General features: G+C 43.2%; 1 protein-coding gene across 7 annotated transcripts in view; it reads left to right on the top strand.

Moving 5' to 3' along the window:
* The window catches only part of DDX4 (DEAD-box helicase 4), a 115,040-nt gene that overhangs the window by 59,444 nt on the left and 42,116 nt on the right, over positions 1 to 13,480 (top strand). For all 7 annotated transcript variants that reach the window (XM_075932449.1, XM_075932451.1, XM_075932452.1 and 4 more), the window contains 3 exons: positions 7,648 to 7,800; positions 11,165 to 11,319; positions 12,865 to 12,994. In XM_075932449.1, coding sequence (XP_075788564.1) covers positions 7,648 to 7,800; positions 11,165 to 11,319; positions 12,865 to 12,994 — 438 coding nt within the window. The remainder of the gene's footprint in view (positions 1 to 7,647; positions 7,801 to 11,164; positions 11,320 to 12,864; positions 12,995 to 13,480) is intronic.

The raw sequence follows: 13,480 nt of genomic DNA, 5'->3' as shown, positions 1-13,480 counted from the left end.
GGAATCTATATAGGCAGCGCTCGACAACCTACTCTGCATCAGCAAAAAGATGTTTGCCTCCATCCCGATATCTTCCCCCTCCCAAAGATTCAGAGGAGGATACAGACAGATGATAGGGATCCAGACTCTCATATTCTGGATACCTCTCCCACAGATAACTCTTCATTATTTCCACATGTGTTCATAACGTCTGATACATGCCCAACCAACTGTTTTAAACAATTCCAGGAGTTACTCAGAGGCATAGTGTAGAGGGGCCTTCCATTGGATCAGGAATGCATCCCTGAGCAAGGCCTTGCAGAGACTTGCTCTGGAGTAAAATCGGGGGCATTTGGTGTTGTGGGGAGAGGCAAAAAGGTCTATTGTTGGCAACCCCATCGAGAGAAGATCAGACTTGTGATCTCAGGATGCAACTCTCATTCGTGGTCTGCAGAAAAACTGTGGCTCAGAGTCTACTGTGGTGTTGGTACGCCCGAGGTAGGTATAATACTACAAGTGTAACCTGGTTGTGAATGCACCAGTTCCATAAGTGAATGACCTCTGTGTACAGGGAATGGGAGCAGGCATTGTCTTGTAGACTTACATAAAACATTGTGGAGATATTGTACGTGAGGACTTCAACTGTATGATTGGCAATTTGGGACACGAAGTGTGTGTAGGCATTTCTCACTGGCCTGAGTTCTAACAGATTGATATGCAGGGACATCTTGTATGGAGACCATTTGCGCTGGACTACCTGTTCTTGAAGATGGGCTCCCCAAACCAGCAGGGATGCGTCTGTTGTGATTTATGCTATGGACTGGGGTTGGTGGAAGGGGACGCCTGCCAGGAGATTGTCTACTGATGTCCACCAGCATAGGGATGTAAGGACATCTGTTGATACAGTAACCCTCTTGTGCAGTGAGTGGTGTGAGGGAGTGTAGACAGATGCGTTTCTGATGTTTTCAGCTATGGATAGCAGGAGTACATAATAGATGACGTATATAGTTGCAGCTGTATGACTCATCAACTGAAGGCAGGTAGGTATTACGGTAGAAGGGCTCATGGATATGACTGAGATTTTAGATGACTGCGAATCCATGTTGAGGTAAATAAGCACGGGGTGAAAGTGAATTGAGTTGAGCACCAATTAACTTTGTGTCTTGAGTTGGCTTTAGCTTCAACTGTTGTGCATTTATTAGAAGACCAGGATGAATGAAGAGGGCTTTGGTCTTGTTCATGATGGAGGCTGTCTCATCTCTTAACTCCCATTTATCAAGCAGTTGTTTAGGTATGGGAAGACAACTAAGTGTAGCTGTCATAGGTATGCAGTGGCTACAGCTAGGACCTTTGAAAACACTCAGGGAACGGAGGAGAGGCTGAAAGGCAGAACCTTGTATTGGTAATAGTCTGCTCCTAGTGTGAAATGAAGGTAACAGCAATGAGCTGGGTGAATGGTAATGTGAAAGTATGTGTCCTGTAGGTCGAGAGCTACCAGTTCCCTTGATACAATGCTGGAATAATTGTGCTTAGCGTGACCATCTTGAAGCACTGCTTCCTGAAAAACTAGTTCAGTCTGCAGAGATCAAGGATCAGTTTCCAACCCTCTGTTTTTTTTTTTCTCTGTTAAGAAATACTTTGAGTGGACCTCCCACTCCTCCTTTCCATAGAATCCATTGGATACTCTTTCTGTGGCTCTGAGCATCAGGAGACATCAACCTCCTGTTTTAGCAGGCTTTCGTGAGAGCGCTGCCTAAAGAGGGGCAAGGTAGGAAGTAGGGTTGGGGGGTAGAAGTAAAGAGGATACTGTACCCCATACAGATTATCTGCAGCACCCAGAGGTCCGATGTTATGGACTCACCAGGGTGTTAGGTAGGGACACAAATGGTGGGTAAAAAGATGGCACAGCTGTGTTGGCATTGGATCGTGGGGGAGGTCATGCAGACCCTCAAACCTGCAATTTTGAGGCCCGAATGGTAGCGGGGTGACACTGGTTGGGACGACACCTCTGAGGACAGTGTCAAGATCAAGTATCCTCATAAGATCTTTGAGGGAGCTGCTTATATTGGCCATATCTGTTACAGTTATATGGAGTACAACACTTGAGCTGGTAAGGTGGAGTATATATGCCCAATATGCGCAGCATGGTTCTTGAATCTTTGCTACTATGAAGGGACCTTATCTGTGTTGGATGCAAATAACTTGTCACATGGGAGGTCTTCCACCTTAGACGGGAGTTCATGAGGAACATCCGAAGCTTGTAACCTGGATGCCTTTCGCACCACAACCACTGTGGCTCTTCCCTGGTGATAGTATCAACCACGTCTAGAGCTGTTTGTAGAGTGGTATGTGTGATAGCGTGGCCCTCATGGACTATTGCTTTCAATATAGACCTCTGATTCGGAAAGGTGTTCTATGAGCTCTCCCAATTTCAAGTTATTATCAAAATCATGATTTACCAAGAGGGCATTATAATTTGCTATTCTACGCTGAAATGTGGAGGAAGATTAGACCCTTCTACAGTAAAGATCTAACTTCTTGTATCCCTGTCTTGATTAGCTGTTGTATTCTGGGGCAGTTTAGATCTGTGCTGAGCTGACTCTACAACCAAAGAGTTTGGCTGCAGATGTGTGAACAAAAATTCAGTGTCTTTGGGGGAACAAAGTATTTTCTGTCTGCTCTTTTACAAGTAGGTTGAATAAGTGTGGGCGTTTGCCACAGCTCATCATATGTCTCCATTATTGCCTCATCTAGGGCAAAGCAATTTTCCCCTGCAACATGGAATGCAGATTCTTCAGCAAACAGTGCCACTTTTCCTGCACTTCTTGAACTCCATCATAGTTTCCATTCCTGCACAGGCTGTTGACTCAACCTCCATACCCATTGTCATGTCAATATGATCTTTTCTCCCAGAATCATGGGACAATGCTGCATCTTCAGCCACACACCTTACATCTACATGTGTGGCTCCTACCTGGTTTTGGATATTAGAGACCCAGTGCTCTCAACAGGTGAAGGATGTTCTTCTCCGCATTAGAAGATCTTACACTTACAAAACTTACGTGCAAAAATGGACTTGTTTCTCTCACTGGTGTCAAAGAGCAGTGAGGGACACTCGTACATCTCCAGTGAATGTTCTCCTTAATTACATTGTAGAACTTAAGACAGCTGGACTTTCACTTGCTCCCCTAAGAGTCCACCTTTGGGCTATAACAGCTTTTCCACACCCTGGTGGAGAGCCTCTCCATTTTTACTCACCCGGTCACAAAAAGCTTCTTTAAGGGTCTCCAGAATATATACCTACCCTGCAGACTTCCACATCCAGCATAGGACTTGAACCTTATTTTTGGACTGTTCGACTAGTCCTCCATTCGAGCCTCTGGTCACAGCTGCACTTCCCTTCCTATACATGAGGGTCTGTTTTCAGTTGGTTAATACCTCAGTGAGGTGGCTTGTGGAGATTGGGGCCCCTACAGCATCCACCACGGGCACATTTCACTCTAGCTACAGCTGTCTCCACAGCCTGCGACATGTTCCTCAGACCACACTTTTGCGAAACACTGCAATACTACCACAGCTAGCATCTGACTCAGCGGTGGCCACTGCAGTCTTGTCCACCACCGCCAAACAATTACTCTGACATCTTCCATCCAACTTGAATACAGCTCTCTAGTCACCAACACTGGAGCACCCATGGGACCATCACTCGAAGGGGGGGGGAAAAAGGGGGAGTTACTTACTTCATGCAGAAACGACTGTTCTTTGAGATGAGTCTTCATATGTTCTCCACAATCCTTCCTCCCTCCCCACTACTTGGAGTCTTAGTTACTCAGACATAGCAAAGGAACTGAAAGGGAGGGGCCGGGCATGTCAGGAGCTCGGGAGTAGGTAGCGCGAGATGCCTCCTTCACATGCATGTCCCAGCGGTGGGGGGAGGGGAGGTACTGCTTTGCAGTGCTCCGATTTTGTGGCTCCGGGTGACCTTTCACCAGTAGTGGAGCACCCATGGGGTTATGCATCTCAAAGAACAATTGTGACTGTACGAAGTAACACTCCGTTCCTCAGATGAGCAGAGATCTTCCTGTTTTCTTTTAAAGCTAAAACTAACATGGCTACCCCTCTGAGAATTTTCATCATGTTAGTTTAACAAACTAAGTTTGAAAGATTTAAATATTAATTTGTGTTCAAACCAAAAGATTTCAACCTTTTTTAAGAGCAGGGATGGAGAACCTTTTTTTGGGTCGGGGGCCACATAGAAGAAAAAGGCCGCCACAAACCCCCCCCCCCCCCCCCCCACTGAAGTGGCCTCAGACTGTGATATCTTACTTCCCTCACACTCCAGCCCCCAAGGGGTGGGAGTGAGGGGGAGAGGTTCTTCTTCAGGTGGTGTCCCTGTGGGTGCTCAGTTGTTGGTGATGGGTAATCCCTGGAGCTGCAGTTTGGAGCTTTTCCTAGCAGTTGATAGTTGGGCTGCACATGTGTGGGAGGCACCTTGTGCCACTGACAGGTTGGTGCCTCGCACAGCAGCCTGATCACCCCCTCCCCTCCAGTTCCTCTCTAGCCCCCCTTGGTCATGGACAGAGATTTTATCTGTCTTCTCTCAAGCGCTCACTTCTTCACACGTTTCTTGTTACTAAGTTTCTTTTGTTACTGTTAAATGATTCCTTGTTACAACTTCATTAAATAAAAAGACACTTTTTTCCCCTAGTCCCAGTCCTGATGGACCGCTTCTGAGGTGGCAGCTCTGATTTTTCTCATGACCTGTTTCATTCGTCCTTATCCCTTCACTCGCGCCCCCCCCCCCAAGTTCCCCCCCCAAAAAAAGATAGAGAAGAAGGAAAAGAAATAACGCAGCCTGAGCTTCAGCAGTACTCTACCATGCCCAGCTCTCAGGGCTTTAAGAAGTGCTTCCAATGTAATGAGCCCATGCCAGCCTCGGATGGGCACGATTCTTGTATAAGATGTTTGGGGGACACACATGCCCCCCCCCCCCAAAAAAATTTGACCACTACAGGAGTCTCTCAGCCAGGGCTAGGAAGGACAGTGAAATGCAGCTCCATATGATATTATTTGAATGGGCGCTGCAGCCTTCCGAAGAGCCCCAACCCGTTTCGACTCTGGGAGATCTGAAACCTAGATCTGTGTCTCCCTTGCCCCACAAACACCACAGGATAAGTCTCTCCAGCAAGATCATTTCCGGTCAAGCTGTCCCCCAGATTGACCACTAGGGACGCATTGAGTGCATCAGCAAAGCTGGTGGTGAGACCTTTATCAGGCACCACCACAGCTGCACTCTGCACACTGTCAGGTTAGATGTTCTCATAAGCACCACGAGAGGGACTGTGCTGACAGACTATAGCACCGCCACAACACTCGGTGCAGTGAAGGAGTGCGAAGCCACCTGCCAAAAGGCCCCATAAGTCCTCGGCACAGCCTTCTGCAGAGCCAACACCTACAAAGGAAGCACCCCTCTTCACCTCCCACCCACTGGAGGGTGCAGCACAGGTGCAGTAGGCTAACTAGGTGCAAACAGGACAATTGCACGTTTACAGCTGAAGCCTGTAGCACTCGGCCAAAATCTCCCTTGGCATCAGCTTGCTCTTGGAGTCCATCTCCCATTGCGCTAGACCTCCGTTGACACAAGAAAACACTGCAGTTGCTGAATATGATCAGAGGAGTGTTTTTCTCCTCGCAACATTCGCCTCTAGCTACATCTCCTCAGTTTCAACACTACCCTGAAAGACCTCACTATTCCCATTGGTACCTGGACTGGCAATATTCCCCTCCAAGTTATCCTCCCTGGTAGACACCATGGGATTATTGGGGGCCTTGCAGACACCACTCCAGGAACACATCTGCATCATTGAAGAGCCTTCCACCAGCCTCTCCATCCCATAGCCTTCTGGCCTCAGCAAACTCGGAACAGGTGGAAGAGGGTCAAATTCCTGATGACGATAGTGTCACACAAGCCCAGCAGACATTTGAGGATAATCCATCTGCATCTTTTGATGAGGTTATAGTACCAGAAGTTCCCCCGCTAATCTCTCACTTCTTAACATCCCTAGTTTGGGCAAGAGGTGGAGTGCAGTTGGGGATGCTAGTTGCTGGGAAGGATGGAGGGTGCAGGAATAGGGTGTGGGTGGATGTGGTCTCATTGGGAAGGTGTGTAATGTGAGAGCAATTGGGGTACAGAGTTCCGGCATGGTAGTGGGGCTTATTACCTGGCTCCACAAGCCTTGCTGCTCACAGGCACTGCCCCCTGCTGCTCCCATTAGCTGCGATTCTGGCCAGTGTGAGCAGCAGGGAAAGTCTCCAGGCCAGCATGTAGAGCCCTTTCTCTTCGTGCGAGCTGGTTCTGGCCTGCAAGGCTCAGGACTCCTGCCTTCCCCCCCTGTAGCGGGAAGTTGGTGCTAGTGCTCTAACCATATGGAAGGGGGTTGTAGGCCTGAAGTGTCAGTGTGGGCTCCTTGGGGAGTGGAACACTGAGTGCCAAGCCCATGACCTGCAGATTACACTTTGAGAACCACTGAGCCCCATAACAGTGTGTTTCAGAGTTTCTTGTACCTCTTCCAAAATATTTTTGCTAGGTACTGTTGATGGGGAAACTGATGGACCCTCTGGACTAATCCTGTATGTTGACTTCTCTATTTCCATGTTGTATCTAGAAACTATTTTAATACAGGCAGTCCCCGGGTTAAGTACAAGATAGGGACTGTAGGTTTGTTCTTAAGTTGAATTTGTATGTAAGTCGGAACTGGTACATATTGTAGGGGAAACTCTAGCCAAACATTTCTCCAGAGCTCAGTTTTATTCTCCCACACTTCACTTCCCTCAGTCCTTTATTCTCAAGCTGAGGTGTCTGCTGAGAAAAGCCGCTCCGCGTCTCCGTGGTCTGCTGCGGGGGGCGCTAGCTTCGTCTCCCTGGTCTGCTGGGGGGAAGCAGCTAGTGCGGGGTTGCCTCACCCTGTTTGTAAGTAGGGATCCGATGTAAGTCGGATCCATGTAACCCGGGGACTGCCTGTACTCCACTACTTAAGCCAGTCTGAGGCACTTTGGGGATAAGTTGATTAGATGGAAAAGGCAGATTAAGAAGAAATTCACTTGGACTTGGGGAAGTGAGACTTGCAGCATGGGAAATCGTCATTCAGTACACGTCCACAATCTGAAGAAATGGCTTTCAGCTCTGTCTGCAGTTTCTTTAAACCAGATACAGTAGCAGAGTTTCCACCTATTAAGATACCAAAATGGCATTTGAATCTTGTCTTGAAATCTGTAACTGTTCAGCCATTGGAACGCTCCGTATTACTCTGGCAAACATTTAAACTTTTCTGAATGACACTCATATGGAGGAAACTTAAACAATGAATGGTTCTCCTTAGAAACGTTACAAAAAATGTAGATGGTATAATTTTTTTGTGGGCACAACCCATGTGTTATAAACTAATATGGCTATCCCTCTGAGACTCAGTGGAGGAGCAGTTTGAGGATATTGCGGGGGAACATTGTCAAGTACCCATGGACATTGAGAACTCTGACTCCTATGGGGCAGTGGGGTAGTTCTGATATTTCAAGCATGCAGTTTACTTACTACCTGTAATTACCAGCTTGTGATTTTGAATAATTTTAATATAATCATATACTGTTAAAGACTTTCTCTTTTTTTTCTAGACTTTTGAAGAAGCTAATCTTTGTCAAACGTTAATCAAGAATATTGCTAAAGCTGGATATTCAAAACTGACGCCGGTGCAGAAGTATAGTATTCCCATTATTCTCGCAGGGAGAGATTTAATGGCATGTGCCCAGACAGGATCTGGAAAAACAGTAAGTCGTCTTCAAACGATGTACACACACAAAACATTATTTTTGTGACATGAGAGAGTTGCAGAGAGGCTCATCAGGAATTTCTAAGTCAGTGTTTCTCCATCTTTTTTTTTTTTTTTTTTTTTTTTTTTTTTTATAAAGTGTCCCCTTTAAAAAAAAAAAAAAAAAATACCCCAGTACCTACAGTTTTCAGACACCATATTTTTTCTACCATTGCAACACATTTGTTTTTAAACAACTTAATCATAGCCAGGTGGATGATGAAATTTTTGGGTGTAAAAAGTAAAAAAAACCCAAAAAAACACTGTGAAACTTAAAATGAAAAATTCAGTTTTCTCCAAATTTCAGTTGTTGCTGTATCCCCCAGACTTCTCTTGAGTCCCCTTAAGGGTACTCATACCACTGGTTGAGAAATACTGTTCTAAGTAACAAATAGTATTTCTTTGGTTTAAGGGTTCTAACACTAATTCTGGTAAATTCTGAGCTGTATGTTAATTTTAGTTACATGTGGTACAACTTTGTTACTTTTGGTACAAATGGGAGTTAGATACCAAGTCTACAGATTTCTGTTACATGGAACTCTGTTTTTAGGAAAGCATATTTCAGTAAATTGTCTTGCCATAGCAGTAGCTCTTTGGTTTTTAATCAATTGAATAGGTAGCTAAGTGTTTTCAAGTAAACACTTAGTAGGCCTGGTTTTTCTTAAAATTTAATACTGCCTTGTTTCCAAAATGTAAACCTTATAGGCTTTATGCTAAGAGCTTGCAAACTCTGAAATTCAGTGCTCAGTTTTTATGCAGTGTATTAGCTTATTTGTAACACTGAGAAATTCCTACTTTCTGCACAAATCATAATTTTAGGGGAAAAAAGGTTGAAAGTTGGTTTGACAATTTATTGCAAAGCCCTAATAGAAATACTCTGAAAATCTGAGAACACTATTTTGGGTATACTTTATTTTGCAATTAAGCAGAAAAAAGTAACAGTATTTTAGCAGCAAAATCACAAATATAATACTGAACTATCTCAAGTATCTTATTTTATATAAGATGATATTCCTGTCATGGACATCAGTCCAGGGGTGCAAATCCAGGCCTTACAATTGCCTGCCCCGTAACCCCAGATGTCTCAGTGTTTTGGTGCTATAGCTGCCCACCTGGTCCACTCACAGTCGGTCTACCAGGTTACACCCTGGATGTCTGTAGTTAGACAATCCTGGTTCAGAATATGGATGTGAAGGTTTTACTGGTTAACAGTAAGCATCACCCTTAATGTTTGAGGTATACCGATTAAGGTTAACTGGGGGGGGGGGGGCTGGAGCAGCTCCCTGCCTCCTGTGAGCAGGGGCTGCTCCAGCCCCACAGGGGGCCAGCCATGGACAGGTGCTGCTCTGGCTAGGCTGTATCAATCCTCTGTCTGCATTGGGCCCAGACCCCCTGCATGCAAGGACTTCTCAGACTGGGATGCTGTAGCCCTCCACATGCAGAGATGATCTAGCATCCCAGCAGGTGCAGCCCCTGCCTGTGGTAGTGGGGGCTATTCCTGCGCAGTGAGTGGGGGGAGGGGGAGCTGCTTGTCTCCTGTTTAATGGGTTAATGAGTTAAACAATATGTTGAACTGGTTAGCCACTTGAATGAGATTTTACATCCCAAGTTCAGAAGCTTGGACCCCAGCCGCCTTGTGTATAGCCCCACAATCCTACCATAACTTCCATTAGCCTCGGTTAAAACCAGCAAGATGATCCTAACACACTCCCAGTCCTGAATTTCCCCAAATCTATGTCCTGAAGTGTATGAGAAATATTTGTTCTTTTAAAGATTAAAAAAAACCACCTCACTGCTTATTAACTTAACTAAGGGTAAATATACCTTGTGATGAGATAGGAGTGCTGGCCCCACCCAGTGACTAAGGAGTTAAACTCAGGTAGCTAGCAAGGGTGTTGGCAGGAGACCAGAAGAACCAATAGGGATACAGTGCTGAAATTTGAACTCTATGAAAGATACCTTGCCTGCTTTCTTTGTGGGGATATTAAACCAGCAGTTGAGACACAAAGAATGATTTATACCCAGGCTGGATTACCATGCCTTCAAGCAATTCAGGGCATGGACATGGACTGAACCACGAAGGGATCGTGAGTAAATAAAGGAAAACTTGTGTTTAGTCTCAATTAGGGCATTTTTCTTTATTTTTATGGTTTGATTTGAACTGCTCCGTATTAATCCATTCCTCCCCTCCCCCATTCATCATCTAAGAGTTGTTCCCAGAGTTTTTCTGTGTTTTTAATTTGTTTTACTTTTGGGTGCTCTGTAACACCTAACAATCAGGTATGCCTTATCAAGTATATCTTTGGTTTTATTAATAAAAATCACTTTTTTTTTTTTTTTAAGGTGATGAGTTTATTCTTGTGTTCTGGAAAGGAACAGTGGCTTTGTGTGTGTGTGTGCTTGCCTGCCTAAGACAACTGTCAGATACCACAGACTTGAGTTTATTTTCTTTGTTTTTCAATCTCTGTCTTGCGGTAAAGGAGTTTGGGGTTACCACTCTGGAGGAAGTCAAAGTGCTTCTTCCTGGGTTCAAGAAGAAAGGGTTTTTTTTTTTTCTTTTGATCCACTTGGTGGTGGTGGCAGCTGCTCCCTAAAGTCAGTAAATCTGTGACTCTGGGTCGGTTTTTTTGTAAGCAGAGCCTTTAATGACAAGGTATTTAAGGTCTTTGGGCCCCCACCTTCTGCATGCAGTGCGAGAGTGGGGAACAGCCCTGACATACTCATTCTTTTAAACCTATCACTGAGTTGGTATATAGGAAAAAGGAAATAAATTTAACAACAAAATATACGTAGGGATAAGTGATTTGAAATGTAAGCTAGGGATGTAAATAGTGTAGGTGTTTAAGTAGTAAACTGATAAGCACCCACTTACTGGTTAATCATATCAACCCCCACCCTCCGCAGCTATGCAAGTACATTTTTTGCAGGCTGGGTCCCAGCACTAACTCCTGCTGCCGCTCTGCATGGGACACGAGCTGGTACACGGGCAGGACCACAGTGGGGATTGATGCCGGGACTGAGCCAGCCTGCCCATGAACCAGCTCTTAAAGTGCTTCTAGAGCAGTCGCAACAAGGGTAGTTGCTGGGACTGAGTGGTTGAAGTTCTAACCCTTATCAGTTGTGTAGTTGACAGAATTTTTGTTGACTACACGATTAATGAATTACTTGTCTCTGAATTTATATAGAACTTGCTAGGTTTTTATAACTTTATATGAAGTTAGAAAAGTTATTTCCTTGAACATAATTGCTGCACAAAATTCTGACACTACTGAAACAAAGATTTTAAATCTGATGTTAATAAAGTATTCATGTTTGTTCTCCAGGCAGCCTTTCTTTTGCCAATTTTGGATCATATGATGAAAGATGGAATAACTGCCAGTCACTTCAGAGAACAGCAGGAACCAGAATGTATTATTGTAGCCCCAACTAGAGAACTAATAAACCAGATCTTTCTCGAAGCAAGAAAGTTTGCATATGGGTAAGCTTAAAAAAAAAAAAAAAAAAAAAATTGCAAAATTGAGGCTTAATTTAATTCCCGTAAACGAGGCATTGCCTTAAATCCCTACTCTCATCTATTTCGGTTTATATTCAGATCAGAATGGAGTTTAGGCCACAAAAAGAGTGTTTGGGTAGGCTAGTTTAACTTTAATACATGGACAAGAAGATAAAATGGATAGTTTCAGGTGATTTCTGATAAATTTTTGTATAAGCACAAAACGTCTTCTAAGGAAATGAATTCCAGTTTGTTCGTTAGATTAAATTACCTCATTTTACTATTTTCCTTTCATAATTTAAGGTAAGGTTATTTGGCATTCTCTCATCTTAACAATTACAGTAACTATGCTTCAGTGTTTCTATTTTTCAAGTTTTTAAAGTCTTTTCTTAACATCAGTTTCTGTTGCCTCAAAGGAGAAGGATAGAAATTCAGCACTGAGCCCTTAAATTGAGTAAGAGTACGTTTTGTTAATTTAATTAAAAAAATCTGTGTGTCCCCCTTAGCAGACGGACCAGCTAGAAAAATATATTTTATACAAGCACTGTAACTTCATAGTCTTCCCAACTTCTATTGATAAAGCATATATGTGCAACAATTAAATACAATTTTAGGTACTATGTTTTTAAACAAATCACTCTTTTGATACACAAAGCACTTTGCTGCCTTTTCTTCATTGAAAATACATCTTGTACAAAACTGATTGGTCAACCGTAGTAGTTTTAAACTTTCACACGGTAGAATGTGTCCTTTTAAAGCAAACAACTTGTCAGACACTCAAGAAGTGTCTCAGTTAAGATTGCTTGCACAGCATTAAATCTGTTCCTTGTGTGCATTTGTTACTGTACTTACAATGATTGCATACTGGGTGCAACTGCAAAGTTACTTAAGAATCCTGGGCAAAAACTGGGAAGAGTGCCTAAGTTGTTCATCTTGTGAGTTGATGATGCCTGTTGAATAAAACAAGGGACACTATGAATGAAATCTACATATGTCAAAGCAAATTCTACTTGTAGTTGTTAGTGTAGACCTGGAGTAAATCTGTCAGCAGATCCATTTGCACTTCTTATTGATGTAAGTGAGAGCATGTGCAAGCCCTTGGTGTTCTTGGTAGCTGCTTTAATCACTTTGAGAGGTCATGTGGGAGCAAGTGTTACGTAACCATGTAAGACAGTCATGATATATGTGCCCAACAGAGCAAAATAAGTTGTGCAAGAAAAATTAACTGTGACACTTCTCTCTATAGTAACGATAAGGAGGATTAATTAATAAATGAGAGAATGCAGAATTACCCAATGATTTACTATTACTTGTCATAGTAAATCCTCAGAGACCACGAGCACACAATCTTGGTTTCGTCAACCAGAGTTTAAGTTCTTGACTTGAGCAGTTTATTTCATGCGAAGTTGTAAATGCTGTAGCTATGACAACATTACAGTAATTCCTAGGTGCATGTGTGTTATAAATGAAGGTGTGTAACTATAAATTGACTTCTGCATATGTAATCACAGTTTCTTGCCAATTCAATAGCACTTGTATAAGGCCAGTCGTGATATATGGAGGTACGCAAACAGGTCATTCAATTCGTCAGATAATGCAAGGCTGTAATATATTATGTGCTACTCCAGGAAGGCTTATGGACATCATAGGTAAAGAAAAGGTAAGATCTTACCTAATGTTTCTATTCAGTTTTAAGATATCATTTACCTTGAATTCCTTTAAAGTTTGTATAATTTTGACTACATGTCAGTGCTAGTGTGACTTGACCCAGGGAAAACAGATGGGCACACTTGTCAACATTGTTTAGAATGAATTTGCTTGTGAAATAGTGATTCCATTTGCATGACCTAATTAGGTAACATTTTTGAAAAAAATACTAAACTTGTTGCAGTAGTATAACTAGCCAGTGTAAAATTAACATGCTGGTAAGTAGATGCATATTTAGAGCACTTAGTAGGATTTATATTTAGACTCTTTTGTAACACCATAAAAGTACATGGCACCTTAAAACATGTAGTTGTGACAATATTCTTGTCCTCAAACTTGAGTGAGACATAATACCTGCCAGGGAGACAGACAAGTGTTTGGAAGGTTACATGGCAGGAAAAGGATTACACAATTTAAATGTAATGAATCCCATTTACTT

This window comes from Pelodiscus sinensis, chromosome 6 (genome assembly GCF_049634645.1).
Source record: "Pelodiscus sinensis isolate JC-2024 chromosome 6, ASM4963464v1, whole genome shotgun sequence".
Taxonomy (NCBI): domain Eukaryota; kingdom Metazoa; phylum Chordata; order Testudines; family Trionychidae; genus Pelodiscus; species Pelodiscus sinensis.
This window is presented reverse-complemented; position numbering and strand designations above follow the sequence as displayed.